The sequence below is a fragment of the Melospiza georgiana genome, chromosome 4, assembly GCF_028018845.1.
Source record: "Melospiza georgiana isolate bMelGeo1 chromosome 4, bMelGeo1.pri, whole genome shotgun sequence".
Taxonomy (NCBI): domain Eukaryota; kingdom Metazoa; phylum Chordata; class Aves; order Passeriformes; family Passerellidae; genus Melospiza; species Melospiza georgiana.
The window spans coordinates 19,532,069-19,551,879 of NC_080433.1; the positions used below are offsets into that span (position 1 = coordinate 19,532,069).

The 19,811-nt window shown below is 47.9% G+C and overlaps 1 protein-coding gene across 2 annotated transcripts in view; it reads left to right on the forward strand.

Annotated features, from left to right (window-relative positions):
* Positions 1 to 19,811, forward strand: part of DENND2A (DENN domain containing 2A) — a 58,027-nt gene that overhangs the window by 36,769 nt on the left and 1,447 nt on the right. For both annotated transcript variants that reach the window (XM_058023078.1, XM_058023079.1), the window contains exons 9-19: positions 1,719 to 1,906; positions 2,593 to 2,702; positions 2,914 to 2,983; positions 3,598 to 3,675; positions 4,181 to 4,321; positions 6,572 to 6,720; positions 14,306 to 14,483; positions 15,684 to 15,725; positions 17,375 to 17,492; positions 18,678 to 18,917; positions 19,716 to 19,802. In XM_058023078.1, coding sequence (XP_057879061.1) covers positions 1,719 to 1,906; positions 2,593 to 2,702; positions 2,914 to 2,983; positions 3,598 to 3,675; positions 4,181 to 4,321; positions 6,572 to 6,720; positions 14,306 to 14,483; positions 15,684 to 15,725; positions 17,375 to 17,492; positions 18,678 to 18,917; positions 19,716 to 19,802 — 1,401 coding nt within the window. The remainder of the gene's footprint in view (positions 1 to 1,718; positions 1,907 to 2,592; positions 2,703 to 2,913; positions 2,984 to 3,597; positions 3,676 to 4,180; positions 4,322 to 6,571; positions 6,721 to 14,305; positions 14,484 to 15,683; positions 15,726 to 17,374; positions 17,493 to 18,677; positions 18,918 to 19,715; positions 19,803 to 19,811) is intronic.

Consider the following 19,811-nt stretch of genomic DNA (forward strand, 5'->3'; position numbering starts at 1 on the left):
TTGCCATAGTGAATCATGTGCATCATCCTGTGTTTCTCTGTAACTGCAGCTCAGAACTCCCTGGAGAGAGGATGATGGAGATCATATGAAGTCACCTCAAATCCAACAGCACTGGGCTCTGGACAATATCCAGATCCAGACCTGGGGCTGAGTGACTCTGCAAGTCTGCATAAGTGTGAACAGGAGCTCTGGCACTTGCTGTTTGCCATAACTACAGCTGGATTCTGCTTTATGCCTTGTTGAACTGTTGACTTCCCTATTTTTAAATAGGAAAGTGAGATGATTTAGCAGGTCTCTTGTATTTGGGACTTTGGTTTATGTGTTACACCAAATGTACATACCAGCCAGGTACCTCTGCATGCAAGCCACTGTACATCACCTGAGACACAGTAAATCATGAGGTTGGATGGCAGAGCTGGAAGTGCTGACCCTTGGAAAGGAAAAGTCTTGGAAGACAAACTGTGCCATGATGACAGCAGTAAAATTCTGATATCTTTAGAATATAACCAGTGCAGATCTTGAGCAAGCTTTTCAGAAGCACTCAGCATTGCTGTGACACTGCTCCTTTTGAAGCCCCTGGTGAAACAGAAAGCACTTCTGAAAGCTTTACAGCCCTAGAGCAAATAACATAGTAGGTGACAAGAAAAAGGACTCTAAGCCATCTTTCCAGGGCCTTAACTGCCCAGGGTTTGTTACACTTTCTGATTTGGGAGGCACCTCAAGATTGCCCTAAATTTCATTGTCTTGAATAATCCATGAGTGGCACAACTACACCAGAAAAAAGATCAACAAGTATATCCCATTTTTCAGGAAGTCCTGTCTCCCAAGCAGATTTCTTATGTATTGGAGTTCCTATAGCATCTCTGTGGTGGTTGTTTCCATCAAAAAGTTGCATTGCCACCCACCTTCCCAAAAAGCAAAGCTGTGAGAATGTGCTGTAGTCTCTGCTTGTAGTTAATTCTTTCTTTCTTTTGTAGCAGGGATAAGGGAGACATCATGGAGATTTAATTTGGGATGCAACTGTAAAACGAAGCAGGGGGTGGTCTCAGGGAATTTCATCTGGTCTCTTCTCAGCGGGCAACTTTTCATTATTTTCCATGCTGGAATGTTTATTGTCCCATGGCTCATGTGTGTGTTGCAGCTACAGCTTGCTTGTTTTCCCATTGTCTTGGTGAACTTGTAGAAGCATGGCACTGGGAGATTAAATTTAGGCACAGGAAGAATTGGCATGAGCCAGCATTTTTCACTGGCACTTCTTATGTTTTCTGTTGTTGGCCTACAGCCCAGCCTGTGTGCTGGAGCTGGGAGTCCCCAGCATTACTCAGACAGTACAGCCCTGGCCTGACCCAGTGCTGGTCTTGTAAAACCCTGGGGATTGCTGCCCACAGCCTCCTCTGGACAAAGGTGGTCAATCACCTCACTGTGTTGGCTTTGCAAAGTACATAAATGACTGCTAGGATGAGTGGCTGGACAATATCTGATACATCATGTCCCACATGGATCTCAGCTTGGGCTGTAAAAGCTATCCATGAAATCCTTCTGCTGCCAGAGTTCTTCAGGATGATGGCACAACATTATGGCCCATCTCTGTCAATATTTATAGTGCAGCTTCCAAAAGAAGCTTTCCACTGAGAAAGCCATGCAGTGAGGTGATTTCAGGTTCATCCCCCAGTCTGTGCAGAGCCAGAACAAGCCAGGCTCTCTGTGTGTTCCTGCAGCTCACAGCCAGCGCCTGGTGCACGTGAAGTCGCGGCTGAAGCAAACGCCGCGCTACCAGACCCTGGAGCGGGACCTGATCGAGTACCAGGAGAGGCAGCTCTTCGAGTACTTCGTGGTGGTGTCGCTGCACAAGAAGCAGGCTGGGGCTGCCTACATCCCTGAGGTCACCCAGCAGTTCCCACTGAAGGTCTGTCTCAGATTGTGTGGGGCACTTGGATCGCTGGAGGAGCTGCAGCTTCTCTGTTGACATGTGTTGTGTCAGTGACCCTCTGCTGTTTCAGTGTTGGGGCACACTGAAAATGGTGGGAGGGCTTCAGTCACTGCCTGAGAATTGTCATGGTATTGCTCACTCCTGAAAGGGCAGCTGATTTAGATATCCTGCTGCCCTTGGCTATGACTTTTATGTAGCTATTCCCTTTCTCCCCCTTTCCTCTTCAAAGATAACTGATGGTTGAGAGAAGATACATGTTCTGAAAGGGAAGGAACAGCTTTCAGTGATAGCCTAGCTCAAAATGGGGAAGGAGGAATGGGAGAAACACAGAGCCAATGTGATAGAGTGTTTGTAAATGGGATGTGACCAGAGATCCCCTCAGACTTCAGTTCTCTTTCCCCTTGTTGGAAGGTGTGTCCCAGATTAGAGGCACAATATAGCAGAGGCAGGTGCTGCAGAGACAGGGCTTGATGGAATTGGGGGCACAGAGTTACCTTGAGATATCTAAAGATTAGGTGAGCCAGAATCACAGAAATTTTAATATCTTCCAGGCAGAAGCTTAGCCTCTGTCATCACCTCTTCATTTGTCACAGGAAAAATATTTGAAGTCATTCCATCCCCACATGACTAATTGGAAACATTCCTTCTCTCTGTTCTGCTAGCTTGAGCGCTCATTCAAATTCATGCGTGAGGCAGAAGATCAGTTGAAAGCTATTCCCCAGTTTTGCTTCCCTGATGCAAAGGACTGGGCTCCCATCCATCAATTTGCCAGGTAAGTACTGTACTTGGTATCCTGACTCATGAGAAACATATTTCTATATCAAGCTAATTAAATGCAAGAGCTGTTACGGTAGAAGATTGGGCAGAACTCTGAGAGGGGTGTATAGAAAATTCAGAAATAGTGGGGGTTTATTGGATTTGTATGTCTGGGACTGGTAATGAGGCTGATGTGTATCTTGTCCTTCTGGTTTCTCTTTCTGCAGTGAGACATTCTCATTTGTCCTGACGGGGGAAGATGGAAGCAGGCGGTTTGGGTATTGTAGGAGGCTGCTGGTAATTATCCCTGGGTTTTTTCCTTTTCCTAGTGGTGCAGCCTTCTGTCGGGTTGGTGTTACTGGCACCCATTCTGGAAAGTGGAAGGCTGCTGCTCTTCTCTTTCAGTGTGGAATGAAAAGAGTGGCAACAGAACAGATTTGCTCTCTTCTGTTCAGTGCCAAAGTCCCTCTCTGTGTCCCATCCTCCAGTCCAGACATAACTCTCTTGCATTTTCCTTGCACCAGCACTTTACCATGGCCATGGACTGTTGTTTCACCCCTGAAGTTGAAGACAGGGCTTATCCTCTTTAGGTTTGGATACCTATTAAACAGTTGTCTAAACCTGGGCTGGTCCTGTAGGTTCAGAGTTGTCTCTGTAGATCAGTCTGCTCTGCCTTTGTCATTGACTTAGGTAAGCTGGGACCACACTGTGGATGTGCCCATTTCTCTTCCCTGTTTCTGGTGTACCAGGGTTTGAGCCAGGCTGTCACCATCACCATACTGTCAAATGCCTGCCAGTTTCTGAGCCAGCCAGTGAGATGCACAACTAAGAGACCAGTCACTCTATCTTTGCAGTAGTTATAACTCTGACATTTCCTTGTTGTGTGTGTGTGTGTGTGTTTGTCTTGAAAGCCCAGTGGAAAAGGGAAGCGTCTCCCAGAAGTTTACTGCATTGTGAGTCGCCTTGGATGCTTCAATCTCTTCTCTAAGGTGAGCGGGGAGAAGGAGAGGGAGTTTGTGCTGTAGGTGAAGAGGGACCTGAGAGTGAAGCCAGCATGTGAATGTATGGGGTCAGAGAAGCTGATGGCTGAAGCAAGGATCTGAAAGATTTGGTGAGGCAATGACATGCTAATTCCAGAACCTAGCAAAAGCACAGTTGATAGGAAAACTAGATTGTCAGCTCTTACCTACTTCCTTCAGCACAACCTCCCAGAATACAAGAGAGGTTAAAAGGTGGAGTCCTTTTAACCTCTGAGTGTAGTGGGGAGTTTGGAAATTTTCAGCTTCACAGTGGCCTCACTGGAGCTGTGTTTCTCCTGATAAAAGAACTCCAGGATCTTCATTTGCACCTTTTGCCTTCTTTCTTTTGACACACAGCTCCATGTCAATACTGGATTAAGGAGAGAACATAGATAGATACTGGTGCACTTAATTCCTGGTGTTATCTCCCTCCTCCTGATTTGCATGTTTTTGTGTCTTCATGCCTTTATTTCAGATCTTGGATGAGGTTGAGAAGAGACGGGGCATTTCCCCAGCCCTGGTGCAGCCTCTCATGAGGAGTGTCATGGAGGCTCCTTTCCCAGCTCTGGGCAGGACCATTACAGTCAAGAACTTCTTGCCAGGCTCAGGAACAGAGGTAAAGACACTTCCTAGAGAGAGGGAAACAGGCCAGCAAATGGTGCCGGACTAGCAACTGAAAGTTGGGACCATGGCATAGCACTGGGGATCTTCAAGAACAGATGATCTGTCAGCTGTGGGGGGAAGCTGGGGTGTAAAACTGGGGACCAGAGGGGATGGTATGGAGACTTCAGTGACTCAGAATCAAAATGGAAATCCTATGGTAAAAATGAATGTAAACACACAGCCTAGTATAGCAAAAGGAACCAGGACATTGGCCTTGAGGCCAGGAGGCACAGACAGCAGGTCCTGTGCTGCCCAGCATATGACTTGGATCTGCTCAAGGACACCACACTTAACTTCCTAATGACAGGTTTGAACAATGTGCTCCAGCACCTTAATACAGAATATCTGTTTGTGTGGATCAGGGCAAAAAATCCTTGAAACCACACCAGGCTAATATTGCAGCCTTTGAGAATGGCATTTTCACAGTGTGGAGGGGAGGATCTGTGTTGCATCTCACAAGATGCGGTGTGAGGACAGCAGGAGGGTTTTAAGAGTACAGAGCTTTAGGGCATGGCATTGAAGGACTGTGGGGGGATGGAGGGAGACAAATTGAAGGTAGTTTTGGCCATACTTGGTATGCCTTGAATGTGAGAGGGAGGAAGGAGAGCAAGTTGATAAAGTTGTGTCTGCAGGCTTTCAGGCAGAGCACTACATGATGACATTCTCCTCAACCCAACTGGAAACAGTCCCAACTAAATGACATTACTGCAGAGAACATGCAAAGCTGGTTAAAAATGTGTGCTGGAGGAGCAAAGTCCCAGTGGTGTGCTGTGAGAATGTTGTGGCTGGTTTGTGTCTGGGATTCTGTTTGTTAATTATCAGATTGATGGCCTAAACTCCACATTTACACAGTACAGCACTGGGATGGGGGCAGGCACTTTGGAGAGTAGGGGATTAACAGTCAAAGTGCCCCGCTCCCCCGAATTCAAGAAACATATTCAAGTGTTCAAGAAATGACCGGATGTGGCACTGTGGTCTAGTTGTCATGGTGGTGATCACATGGACTCAATAATCTTAGAGATCTTTTCCAGTCTAAATGATTCTGTGATTCTGTAAATGGAACATCTGGTGGGAAAATCAATATGAGCAAGAGCAAAATGCTGGGAGGAAAAAAGGAGTAGTCTAATACAACATGAAAGTAACTGAGTGAGCAGTGGTACTTCAGAGGAGGATCTGGTGGCACAGTGGGCCCTAAAGTGAGCAAAAGTAACAGTGTGGTATTATTGAGACAAAATCCTTCATTGTGAAAGCAAGTGAAGGGATGAATAATAAAGGAAAACAAATTTTCTGCTTTCCAGTGTTGATGGTAGTTTCTTTGGAGTATTGTTTTCCAAAACATGCACCCACTAGGAGAAAGCCGGAGCAGGGTAGTTCTTTTTACTAAGTGGTCTAGAAAATGCCGGCAAAGCTTGAGAAAATTGCTTACTTAATATAGAAAACAAAAGACAAAGGAAGACACATGATAACCTTTCAATACACAAGAAGTTTCCTGCAGAGAGGAATGTGACCAGTTGCTCTCAGTGTGTACTGAGAGTATAATTGAAGTAATTTGCCACTGACATGTTTCAGCTGCAAGCTTGGTGTTGGTGAGGGTAGTTCAGAACTAGAGTAATTTTCTTGTGGGATTTATGAAATGTGTAGTGTTGGAGACTTTCAAAAACAATTTAGATAAGCATCTGTCTAAGATAAGGAGTATGAAGTGCTAAGGTGCTATGACAGGCATTATTTAAGTAGATATGAACAAAGAAAAATACCCACAGGCTGCTCTTGTCTGTAACTGATATAAAAAATTTATGGTCAGGAGGTTAGGCATCCAGATTCTTGCAGTAAAAAGTAAATAAATCCTAACTGTAAAAGTCAGAGTGTAGATTTGCAAGGCTCCATGACATTCTGCTGCCTGAAAACCACTCCTAGCTGGACACAAACTAGTTTTCCTCCTTATGAAGAGCTCACTGTCCTCAGTCCAGTGGGAAGAACTTGTGGCTGATCTCATGCTGTGCCTATTGGAGTGGACTCTGGATCCTCTTCATCTGGAAGAAGGATTTATGGGAGCCTTTGGAAGGACTGTGGTTGAGGACTTGCTGCTCTGTGGTGCTCACCAGCCGTCAGTGAGGGCTCTGGCTGTGAAAATACCTGCTGGGTCCTTGCTTGGCACGCTCTGGGTGGCACCAGGAGCTCACCTGTGCTCTTTGTGTCCCCCCAGGTCATCGAGCTGCGGCGGCCCCTCGACTCCAGGCTGGAGCACGTTGATTTCGAGTCCTTGTTCACCTCCCTGAGCGTGCGGCACCTGAGCAGAGTCTTTGCCTCCTTGCTGCTGGAAAGGAGGGTCATCTTCATTGCAGACAAGCTCAGGTACCCTCTTGCATTCCCCTAAAGAAAATGCTGGCAGGGAAGGGAGGCTGGAAAGGCTGCAGTCACAGATCTCTCTGCTTTGTTCTTTTTCTTCTCTGCCCTTTTCAACCTCGTAACGATGTGAATAGGGCTGTTCTTCCCAGGAATTGGGAACTCAGGCCATGAACCATAATTTCATTTTGCAGCTTGCAAAAAGTACTGCTTCTCGTCCCCAAGGAGAACCAAATTCCACTTCCTCTAGATAATTTCAGATCCCTGGTGCTAAGGAAGCAAAACCCCTCCCTTTGCTTCATCATGCTGCACTGTTCCCTGCTGAGCTGTGCTGGGTTTGCAGAGATCACTGTCCCTTCTGAGTTCCCTGATGTCACAAAATCTTCTTGATTTTTCTGCTTGTATTTTCATATTGGTTTCTAAATACTTCTTTTTTTCTCATGGGGATGAAAACAAAGGATGCAGCGAAATGGGGAAATGAGGAGGGGAATTGAGACAGAGGAGTTCCCCCTTCTATTTTGAATCTGCTCAATTTGCTCTTTTAAAAATATATTTGTTTGCTCTCCTGAAGGATGAAAATGGGTCTGGGTTTCTTTAAGATCTTGTGCAGCTGGTGGCTGGCAGCTCTCCAGCCCTTGAAGCACTTGAGGATTCAGGGAGGAAAGTTCGACAGGGCTGGGGAAAGAAAAGCTGCCTGGATGAGTAATGACACTGAGGAGCACGCTCAGGTTTCAGGAGTGTACAATGCCCCTAAGCTGTCTGTTTTCACAACTTCCAGGCAGCAGCCTGCAGCTCTGGGACTGAGCACTGGGGCACAGAATGGAGAGGCCCCTTCTAGAGGAAAATGAAGGGGGGAAATTCATTTTGCATGGATCCGGGGCTCTCTGTGGGCAGAGCTCAGGCAGTCTCATCACAGGAATAGGAAGGCTCAGAGAGGGAAGCTGTAGCACTGGCTGCTGGCAGATGTCTTGGTTCAGAAAGGGGAAAATTTGCCTCTTTATAATTCCTGATATGTTATGTGTGTAGAAACTTGGTATTCTGGATACTTCTTAAACCACACATTTCATGCAGAGCATTTAGATTTGTATTGAAAGTGAGAGAACTCATCCAAACACTACATCTCTATGTAACATATATGATTCATGACATCATCTATGATCACAGGCTCTCAAATATTTTTCTTTTCTTTTGTAGGATAAATTTTACATTCTGAGAAAATTTTTTAAGGACACAGATTGACATTGTAATCTCTACAAGAGAGCTGGGTGGTATCAGGAAATGGCAGGGAACTTTTTGATGGGGGGGTTGGGACATCACTTTAGAATGAACGTTTTTTAGCAAATCTTTTCCTATCACATCTTTACATGACAGCACAACACTGTGTATTCTGAGCATGGGGTATGATATCTGTAAATGAAGGCACCTTGATGGGTTTTGGTGTTCCTTTCCCACCTCTGTATCTTTTGGCAGCATATCTAAGGTCCTTAGCAATGAGTCCAGCTGTACTGGCCTTTAAAAGAGTGGGAGAGAGCTGTAGAATCATAGCTTCTAGAATCTCTGAACATCTCATAAACAGCTTTTTGGGTTTTTTCCTGTGAAAAAAGAATTGTCATGTTTAAAAGATCCAGGGTCTGTTAGACCACAGGGCTCAGATTCAAATATTTACCATAGATTTGCCAGCTCTCTATGAGACTTTTAATAGTTGATATTTCTGAGAAGACCTTACTCTGAGCAATTTCAGGAGAGTCTTTTTCTTTTCCTCTTACAAAATATGAAGTTTCTCTGGCTTGTTTTTGTGGAGCAAAAGCTTGGAAATTATCCCAAAGGGCTGTAAAGATGTGAAATACAGAAAACAAAGAAAATATCCCTCAAAATTAAGTAACTGCTGTATTTTAATCCAGTTCAGTGACTTGAATGGACTGGCATTGTGAGCCTTTCCTGAGGTGAACAGTCTCTTCTACTCATAGGTGGACCTTCCATGTTTTGAAAGCTGATGATATTGGAGATACAGGATCTTCTGTCCAAATTATATTTTTCCTGGGACAGGAACACATTGAACTCAAGTTAAGTAGCATTCACTTTAGGAGTCAAAATGCCAGTTTGAGAGGAAAGATAAGAAACACTTTTTGGAAATAGCTGAAGAGAAGGAAAAAAACTATAAAAGCAGCTGTTGGAAAGTGCTCAGAGGTTAGGAATGCTAGAAATAATCCAGCTGAGATGGATTAATGGGAAGAGTGCAGATGACACAGTGAAAGATGCACAATAAATTACATTTATCATTAATCTTTGGGGCTCTTCATGTGGGTACTATTAATAACTATCTGTCCAAGTTTGAGAAGGTGTATCTGGGTGTGAGGGACAGAGAAATGATGTGTACAATTTATTTACATCCTTTAATTGCTATAAAATCAGTCTGTGGGAAAAGAAAGCTGAAAGGTCTCCTGCCAAATACTGCAAGAACTGTGAAATGTTTTCAAGCTGAGCCAAAAAAATGCAGCTAACAAGTGTACAGCAAGTGAAATACTTTGTCTTTTCCATCTTTAGAATGAGCATTGAGTGTTTAAATACCTGTCAATCCACAGCTTGGCAGCGGAAAAGGAAAGAATTTGGTTTATTAGTTTTTGGGTGGTTTTTTTTCCCTGTCACTATGGATACTGGAGTATACATTGCCTCACAACCCAGGAAAATGACTTTGTTAAAACTCTGTTGTGCAGTCTTCCCCCAGCTTTTGTTCATTCCTGCAATGTTAACTTTAGTCCCTGGCCAGTGGAGACAGTGGCATGGGTCAGACACTGCAACATGAGAGCTGCTTTTGTTTCAAAGGGATGTTGCCTGGCAGGCAGCTCCAGGCACTGCCAAACAACCTTTTAGAAGGCATCTTTTCAGCTACAATCACCTGATGTCACAAGGTACCTCAAGCTGGGCAGTTTTTAATGGCCTGAGCAGGAGATCTTGTGATTCAGAAGGCTTTTTAAAAAGAAAAGCTTGCAAAGGCTTAAAATCAAAGCCTCCTTTTTCCAGATCTCAAAAGCTTGTTGTGGATCTGACCAACTCAAGCAATTGCCTCTGTCTCTGCCAGAAACCACAGCTGTATCAACAACACAAAGTGGTCATTGTTATCAAAGGCAGATCTGCAAGAATTAGAGTAGACACTTTAAATGTGGTCATCCCCAGCAAAAGGTAATTAATCATCAGGAAGAACCCTCTACCATGTGCTACAAAAACATATCTGGGACTGTGAATATCAGCCTAGCAGGTTTTTCCCTTTTTGCCTTGTGGGTAGGGAGAAGAAGAAACCCAAGAATGAAGTTTGATAATAGTGTTGTCTCTTCAGATCATCTTAATAATAATTTCTTCGCCTGCACAAACCTGCCGTGTTGTGGGAGTCAGCGAGGGTCCCCAGAGAGCTGGTGGAACTTGGCATCCTCCTGATGGGATTTGCAGCAGTGCTATGTGAAGTCATGGGACAATGCTTGGAAGCTGCTGTGCCTGCTAAATGTTGCAAACCAGAACTGTGATCCATCATAAGTAACTCCAGATGTGACACAGTGTCAGAAATCTGAAGGTGTTTGTAAAACAAATCCTACTGTGGCAGAGCTTATTAAAAAAAAAAAAATTAAAAGACACATATTCAAATAGTCTTAAATTGCCAAATGCCAGCATATCTTGAGCAGTTTGGTTAGTGCAGGGACCACAGGACTTCCTGGCATTAAACTACAGCAGGATGTTTGATTCATTGGTGTGTTTCAGAAATCATGCAGATCCTAAACCCAAAAAGGGAGTCAGCTTTGGAGGCTTTTTATCACTTATGCTTGCTTTTGGAGTGGAAAGCAACCAGCCTGAGCAGCCAGGGTCCCTTTGTAGAAGCTCTTGCAACTTGTCAAGGTGTCTTTTGGAGCAAGTCAAGCTAGTCTTGGAGCAGGTTTTCCTAGGAGAAGAAGAAGGGTTTCTATGTAGTTGCAGCTGTCTGTATCGGCCATCTGTGTTCAAGGTGACTGCCAAGAAGCAGCAGCTCCACAGGGTGCTGGCTTTGTGCTGGGTGCTGGGTGCTGGGAAGGTCTGTTCAAGCAAACAAGTGTCACAGGTTGCTGCAGTATCATTGCTCTGACCAGGGGAATGCCTACCCAGGGAGATCTGTGTGTCAGTCCCACCCAAATCAGCCCTTTAGGGAGAGGTCTGAGGCTTCTTGTGTGCTCAGTACTTTTGAGCCTCTGTACTAGCCTTGACATCTCAGCTCAACCTGTTCCCTGCAGAAGGCTGAATGAACCCCTGAAAATGTGCTCAGCATCTTGACAGCCTTCTATTGGAAAAAAATGCTCCCAATATTACCAGTTAGATTGTGCCTGGGCCAGTCTGACCCTCGCTGCCGGGCCAAAGGCAGCAACTGCGGTGTATCACCCCAGAGATACCTCGGCTTGCTGGTGGTTGCAGCTGGGCACTGAACAAGTCCAGGCTTGTTAGGAACCCCGTTTTACCTCAGGAGGAATAGCTTCAGGCGATGGTGAAGAGAAAAAGGAGAGGATTCTGCTGGAGGGTTTAATGTCCAGAGGTTTATTCCATGGTTACAGAGGTCTGAATGTGAGGAACTGCTCCAACAGAACTTCGGCCGCATGGTCTGATCACCTTTTTAAGCTCAGGGACAGGGGGAGGGGAGGTACAGGTGAGCACCAACCAGGTGAGAGGGGCAGGGTCTCAGGGGAAGATGACACCCAGACAGGCCAATGACCTCTGGGCATAGGGGCATCCTTTGAACTTGACCAACCACACGACGCCTTGCTGGAATGCTGAGCCTGATTGACAGGACTCACTCAGCATGGGGGCAAGGGGGAAGGGAGAGAGGCATAGGCACACTTGGGGAAATGACCTGGAAGGCCAAAATGGGACATTACAGCACACCACAACAGCCTTCTTCAAAGACCTGCAGCATTTTCAAGGTTACTCATGAAACCAAAAGCCTTAGGAAGTGGTGCCTGTGTCCCATTTGAGCAGCTGGCCTGAACCTGTGTGGCCTCCGGGTGGCTCCTGACACGCAGCACACTGCAGTCATGTGGCTGCTGCCTGAAGAGTCTCACAGGTGGCATAAAGGGGATTTATCAAGCTGGATTCTTTTGCAAGGCTCATCAGCCTGGTGTGAATCAGCAGTCCCTTAGTGCATGCTGCAGTGCCAAATGCAAGAGAAAGAGATCTTAGGCTTGAGTCACCCTAGATGGGCACGGTTCTCCTGGGCTCCTGGCAACCTGCAGCTCCCTGAGACTACTGCAGAGCAAGTCTGACATGTGCAAAAGGTACCTCAGTGATACCTCCTCTGTGCATCCCTGAACTGCTCTGCCTACAATGGAGGCTCACAGACCTCAACCCTACCAGTATTATTCCCTGGAAGGGTCTTCCACAGTGAGAAATGTTTGGGAGCAGAGATCACTGGGTTTCACCCTGGAGGCGTTGAGTCATGCACAGATGGAAGGGTGGAAGGGGAAGTTATCTTTACTTCCCACTGCCTGGTGTGTGCAATTTCAGACTTAACACAGCTCTGCCTTTGACTTGCACTCTCTGGAGCTGGGCCATCTCTCCTCCCCCTCGATCTCTCACGTACCATGTGTGCTCACTGGGCTGAGGCAAGAACAAGGCACCATAAATATAGCAGGAGACAGCTTGCCATAATATCTCACCATCCATAAATAACCACGTACTTCAGCTGCTCACTGCTCCTCTCTGGAGCTACCTGCACTCAGAGATGTTTTCTGTGGGTTTTCACATGCTGTCTGTAAATTCAGGTCCCATGTTTAGGCAGAAAATTTGGATACACCTTCAAAATAGAGGATTGGTGACAAATGTAAAACTTCTAACACTTCCACATTCACCTTCTGCTCAAAGAAGAGGAACGGTGGGTGGTGATAATGCCCCACTGCTGTGCACAAGTGATGAAAGGTGCAGTTCTTTCAGCTTTCACTATGCTGCTGCTGCTATTACCAGGTCTATTATCAGTCAGAAATCGAGGAGTGGAAAATATGCTCTGCAGTAATGGAGAGGAAGAGAAGCCTCTGCTTTTGTATCTGCTAACATGACCTGAAATGTATGAGTGGCACAGCTTTGAAGGAGATGGTTTTTAAAGGATTTCATTAGCTTGGAGTGCACTTCTAAGATGACATATTCACTTTTGTTGCAGTTCCTTTCAAGATTAGCTTGTATGAAAGATACAACAAAAATCATCTACTTTGATATTATTCCCCCTTTTTTCTGTTTTTTTTTTTAATATTTCTGTTTCGTGTAGCTCCTTGTTTTCTCATTATTTTAATTTTCCTTCTCTCAGATTCATTATCTGCGTTGCATTTGTGATAGACATGGCAAGGTGTGGGCAAGCTGATGATGGCAGGCACAGCTGGAGAGCAGCAGCAGAGGGGCAGCCTGGAGGAGTCAATGCAGGGAGGGGATACACTCACACCTTCCCAAAAAATGATGTGGAACTGAAGGTTTTTGCCCATTTAAAGCTACCACTCTGTAACAGAGCCTTTGGAGGGTGTTCATCTGTTTTTACAGAGTATCCCCTTAAAAAAGACAGTCCTCTGGGAGTGAAGAGAGAGGACACTGTCCCCATTTTGTGAAGAGACTTTCTCAGAACACACATCTTTCCCAAGTGCCAGTTCTCTACCTGTCGCAGTCCCAGATGAAATTTTCAGGTTGAGCAGATTCCAGCCTCTCCCCTGGGATCCTCTCATCTCCAAAAAGTGTCATGTGTTTAGCACTGTTTGTTGCCTGATTACTGCATACTTTGTCACACTGATGTCCCAGCAGCCACAATTTTGTTCTGCTAACCTGAGCTTACGTGATGGAAGCCAGCCAGCTGTCCCCAGCCATGTCACTCTGCTCAGCATGCCCTAGTGACACAGCACAGGGGTGCACATCCACCAAACTTAACTGGATGGGGAGGGAAAGCAGGCTGCCCTTTTCAGAGCAAGCTCAAATCCACACACATCAAACCCCTTCCCTCTCAAGTCAGCAATATACCCAGCTTGCTGAATGTAAATTCTGCCATGGAGTCTAATGGGAGCCAGCTGGGCATCCTTCTCTATCCACGTGCCTCCTGCATGCTGCACCAGCCTCCTTCCTCTCCCTTCCTGGATCCTGGTAAAACCAAATGATGTTATATATACAGGATTTACAGCAGCTAGCCTTCCCCCTCTCTTGACACGTAAAAATGCTTCCAGACTCAGAAGACATTAATAACTGGTGCCCTGTGGCAAGCTCTGCCATGGCTAGCTGGATATCCTGCCTGACTCCTGCCAGAGAGCTGTGGCTAAATGAACTCATTTCTCTAAGGAGAGGCAGTGGCATAGAAGATGCAGTGTTTGTCTGATATTTTCCATCAGGACACTGGAGCAGCAGATCCCTGATTCAGTGGAACCCATCTCTTCTCATAGGAGCATGGGCTGGGGTCATCTTTCAGAAATCATTGCTTCTGAAGCTGAAAAATGAGGTCAGAAATGTGGGAAAGCCCTCAGTAATTAGAGAGATCAGTCAGGGAGCAGTTGATTTCTAGGAAGCACCCCTGATTCCTTGACTGACCAGCCATTGCCCTTGGTTGTGTTTTGTCTTCCAGCACTCTGTCCAAGTGTTGCCATGCCACGGTGGCCCTGCTGTACCCGTTCACCTGGCAGCACACCTACATCCCCGTGCTGCCGCCCTCCATGATTGACATCGTGTGCTCGCCCACCCCCTTCCTCATCGGCCTGCTCTCCAGCTCCCTGCCCCGCCTGAAGGAGCTGCCCGTGGAGGAGGTGAGTCCTCATCCCACTGGGAGTCAGTCCTGCATCCCCACTGTGAGTCCTCATCCCACTGGGAGTGAGTCCTGCATCCCCACTGGGAGTGAGTCCTGCATCCCCTCTATGAGTGATTCCTGCATCCCCACTGTGTGAGTCCTGCATCCCCTCTATGAGTGAGTCCTGCATCCCCTCTATGAGTGAGTCCTCATCCCACTGGGAGTGAGTCCTGCATCCCCACTGGGAGTGAGTCCTGCATCCCCTCTATGAGTGATTCCTGCATCCCCACTGTGTGAGTCCTGCATCCCCTCTATGAGTGAGTCCTGCATCCCCTCTATGAGTGAGTCCTGCATCCCCTCTATGAGTGAGTCCTGCATCCTCACTGTGATTCCTGCATCCCCACTGGGAGTGAGTCCTGCATCCTCACTGTAATTCCTGCATCCCCACTGTGGGTCCTGCACCCCCACTCTGAGTCCGGCATCCCCACCCTGCTGAACTCAAGGTTCTTCCCTGTGGGCTGAGCTGTTTTCTATCAGCTGGCAGTGCCAGGGAGGAGAGCTCTCATCCTCTGGCTGCCATGAATGTGGGGTAAGGGCAGAGCTGGGTGCTCCCCCAGGCAGACAAAGGTCTGTGCTCTGCCTTGGCCATAGCTTGGGAAGGCAGGGGGCTGGAATCTCCCACTGTGGGGCTGCTGTGGGTAAGAGATGGTTTTATTACAGTTTATATTGGTTTCTGCATGGTGCTGTCTAGGAACTGCATGCAAATCCTGTCAGTCTTCAGTGTGATTGCTGCAGCCTGGCCAGGACAGCTGCCCCTCAGGTTAACACAGGTGCCTCACAATAGCAATAAATAATTAAGAATTGGATTCCTGAGGCACAAGGGTGAGCACAGCAAGGCTGAATCTGATCTCTGCCTCCCCCAGCAGTGCAGCACATGGGGAGAAAGGAAGAAGCTCTGACCCTGCTGGGTGGTAAAGGAGCAGAGGCCCAGGCCTGGAGCACAGCTCCTGCTGTCCAAGCTGGGCTGTGGTTTGCAGTGGCATCCCTAGGAAGCCACAACACGTGCTGTGCTCCTGGGTCATGCTGCGTGCCTCTTCCAGCTGCAGTGGAGGGTAGGAGGAGCAGGGAAGTGTTTCCTCCAGAGCAGTTACAGATTAGGATAAACTCTGATGGTGGAAATAATTACTTCCCCTTTTGATTCTTGCTCTTTCCTTCTTAGGTCCTCGTCGTTGACCTTGTAAATAATCGGTTTCTGAGACAGGTGAGCAGAGCTAATTCACATCCTTTTCTCCCCTTTTTCCTCCATAACTTACCTCCATCTGTGTTTGCTGACCTGCCTGGGTGGATCAATTTCTCCCCACTCAAAAACTGAGGCAGGGCTTGGAGTGGGCAGCATTACAGGGGTTGCTGTGTATATATGTAACATCTGCATCCCAAACCACAGCTGTTGAGGCCTAAATCATTGGGCATTACCTCTTTCTCTTTTTTTTTTAGAGGGGAAAATGGTGGCACTTGGGCACTATAGATCCTCAAATGTCATCCTGTAAGGCAGAGGACAGAGCTGGAAAGCTTTGGTTCAGCACTGTCTGCTGGGAGGCAGTGTGGGTTCTTGCAGCCTGTGTCTGTCAATTCATCTGCCACCACATACTCGGCCTCTGCCCTGAGTGGGAGGGGAGCCTTGATGGCTTTTTGAAATCCTTACTGCCTCAGGAGCTTGGGGTTCCTCAATCCAGTCCTTGCACTGGATGGGTTAGAGGCAGGAAGGTGGCCCATGGGAGCCTGTGTGTTGCTCTGCAGGCAATATTGCCTGCTGATTTTCACTTCCCTTTGTTGTGGAAGGAGGAGTGGGAGGGGGAGGAGGAAGGGAAGAGGATAAATGAGCAAACATACTCCTGGCCCACGAGGCTCTTTTTTCCCAGAGGTTTTTGGCAGATCGCTGTGAAGCGCTGGCAGCGTGGGTCTGTGCAGGGTCTCAGCCCCGTGACTCAGATGGGCTGAGTGCTCCTCCTGCTGCTCCCCCTCACTCAGAGGGGCTGAGTGCTCCTCCTGCTGCTCCCCCTCACTCAGATGGGCTGAGTGCTCCTCCTGCTGCTCCCCCTCACTCAGAGGGGCTGAGTGCTCCTCCTGCTGCTCCCCCTCACTCAGATGGGCTGAGTGCTCCTCCTGCTGCTCCCCCTCACTCAGAGGGGCTGAGTGCTCCTCCTGCTGCTCCCCCTCACTCAGACGGGCTGAGTGCTCCTCCTGCTGCTCCCCCTCACTCAGATGGGCTGAGTGCTCCTCCTGCTGCTCCCCCTCACTCAGATGGGCTGAGTGCTCCTCCTGCTGCAGGGAGCTGCGTGTGGGAGAAGGCCAAGCGCTCCCACAGCCCTCGCCTGCCAGCTGCCTCAGCTCTGGGGTAATGCTTTACCTTGCACCTCTCTTCTGAAGGCTTCAGCTGAATCAGCCAACTCAGCCAGGGCTGGTAGGAGCTCTGCACAGTCACTGGCAGTTCCTTGGCTCCCATGCTCCCTGGGAATTCCTTATGCCTGTGTAAGAGGTTTGGTGCCTGAGCAGAGGCTCTGCTCACCTGGCCATGTGCCAGCATTGTTCACACTCCTCCTCTTTGTGGTGGGGCCAGTGCTCGTGGGCAGATGGTGAGGCCAGGGGTGAGCCCTGCCCAGTAACCTCCAGGGTCAGACATGTAAAATTCCTCCAGAAAAGGGGAATATTTAGGAAAACACACCCCCTTTCTCCTTGCTCTTGTGCTTTTTGATAGTACTGTGCTGGGTGGTGCTGGGAATGTGCCAAATGTATTACAGTTACGCCTCTCCTCACAGGTCATTTCTAGTGCTCCCCCTGCTGTGCTGGGAACAGGGTAGGAGATGTTTTTGTCCCAGCCCCAGTCCCTGAGGAGGTGGCTCTGTCTTACAGATGGAAGATGAGGACTCCATCCTGCCCCGCAAGCTGCAGGCTGCCCTAGAGCACATTTTGGAGCAGAGGAATGAGCTGGCGAGCGACAAGGAGGAGGGCCCTGTCAATGGCAAGCAGGGTAAAGCACAGTGCCTTTCAGCTGAAAACCGTGTCTTTTCCTGCCCCTTTCTTGTCTGTCTTTTCTTAGAAGAGAACTGGGCTTGTACTGAATTTAACACCACAGGTGTTGGAGGTAGATCAGGATTTTGGTTAAGCCATATGAAGTATTCCAGCACACAGGGACAGTTCTCTGTGTGAAGGCCAACAGCACTTATCTCTTCCCAGCTCTGGCCATGCTTCCCTTAGAATTCCAGGGAGCACCTGTACTCCCTTTCAGAGAGGTTTCATAGGCTTTCATTCCACTCTGCTGCTGGCCATGAGTGATGCAGGCTCCTCCAGGGGACAGTCACCTGCAGAGCTGCAGACTCAGCAGTGACCATGTGGCTTATGGTGACTGGGCTGGGACAGCTCTCTTGGGGACAGTATGGGCATCTCCTTGGTGCAGAGGAGCCTGGAGAATGTGCTGGTTTTGGCTAGGACAGAGTTAATTTTCTCCATAGCTGGTGTGGGGCTGTGTTTTGGATTTGTGCTAGAAATGGTGTTGATAATACAGGGATGTTTTAGCTGTTGCTGAGCAGAGCTCAGACTGAGCCAACACCTTTCTGCCTCTCATCCCACCCCACCATCAGTGGGCTAAGGGTGCACAAGGAGTGGGGAGGGGACAGAGACAGCTGACCCAAAAAAACCCAGTGGGTTCCACATGGAATCATGCTCATAGAGTCATGCTTAGCATATAAAGCTGCGAGAAGAAGAAGGAGGGGGGAGACATTTGGAAATAGGATATTTTGTCTTCCCAAGGCGTATGTGCTGGAGCCCTGCTTTCCTGGGCAGGGCTGAACACCTGCCTGCCCATGGGAGCTGCTGAGTAAAACAATTATTTTGCTTTGCTTGCATGCAGTTTTCTATTCATCCATTAAACTCTTTTTATCTTAGCCCATAAGTTTTCTCACTTTTACTTTTCTGATTCTCTCCCCCATCCCACCAGAGTAAAGTGAGCACCAAAATAAAGCTTCGTGTCTTTCATAGTAGCAATTTGGTCTACATCCATGACAAGCACTTCCTAGGATGCTCTCTTGAGCAGCTTTTTCTTCTCAGGATGGATCTCAAAAAATACAGGGAAAAACCAGGGAATTTTTACCCAGTGATTTTCCTAGCACATTCTTACAGCACTGTCCTGAGCACTGCCTCTTTATTTTTCCCTTAGAAACCAGCCCTTTGAACGAGGTGGTGTCCGAGGCCTTTGTCCGTTTCTTTGTGGAGATTGTGGGCCATTACTCCCTGTTCCTGACGCCCACGGAGCGCGAGGAGCGGGCCCTGCAGCGCGAGGCCTTCCGCAAATCCGTCTCTTCCAAGAGCCTCCGCCGCTTCCTGGAGGTCTTCATGGAGACCCAGATGTTTGGGGGCTTCATTCAGGAGCGGGAGCTGCGGAAGCAGGGGGTCAGAGGTGAGGGGCTCCAGGCTGCTGCTGCTCCTGTGAGAGCAGGGAGATGCTCCCCAGCCACCACCTGCATGCCCAGCTCCGTGCCTGGAGGCTGCAGTGTCTCTACAGGAGCACCAGAAGGGAATCCGCTGGTTTCTGGATGGGGTTGGGATTGCAGGCATCTTTCACCCTTGCAGTGTCCTCCACGTGTGCCCCTTCCATTCCACGCTGTGTTCCACTGCTGGAATGACATTTATTCTTGCAGTCCCTCATGCCTTCTTCCTGTGTCTGGGGGAAAAATGAGCTGGACTGGTCATGGTTCTTTTGTCTAGTAGAAAGCTTGGATGCTCATCTCCTTCCCACCCTCCCCTTCACTCCTGTTATCCCACAGTCCCAAGGGCTCTACTGGCAGCTGAAATTTCTTATCCCTGCTGCTACTGGTGCTGGCTTAGCAGCTTCCCGATGAGCATTAATAAGCAGGGAATGCTTGAATAGGTGGCTGAGTAAAAGAGGTAAATTCTGCACGATGACTCCCCAGATGATGTCACTCCCTGGGCCTAGCTGTGTTCGTAGCAGAATGAAGGGAGGTACATTCTGTACCCTGAGTGAGGTACAGCGGCTTCCCTTGAGTGGGGAGGGAGGGGGCAGACCAAAGCTTCTGTGCCAAATCTGGCCTCAGCTGATGGAGGAGGTGGGGTGAGTTGTTCTCTCTCCTGTGCAATAATGTGTGGGTAAGCTGAGACAGTACATTTTCAGGTGGGCATTCCTACTTGGATTTATAGAGACACAGAATAAAAGCTGTTGATTTCTGTCTTTCTGCAGGTCTGTTTGAGGTACGGGCTCAGGAGTACCTGGAAACACTTCCCAGTGGGGAGCAGAGTGGAGTCAATAGGTTCCTCAAAGGCCTAGGTAAGGAAC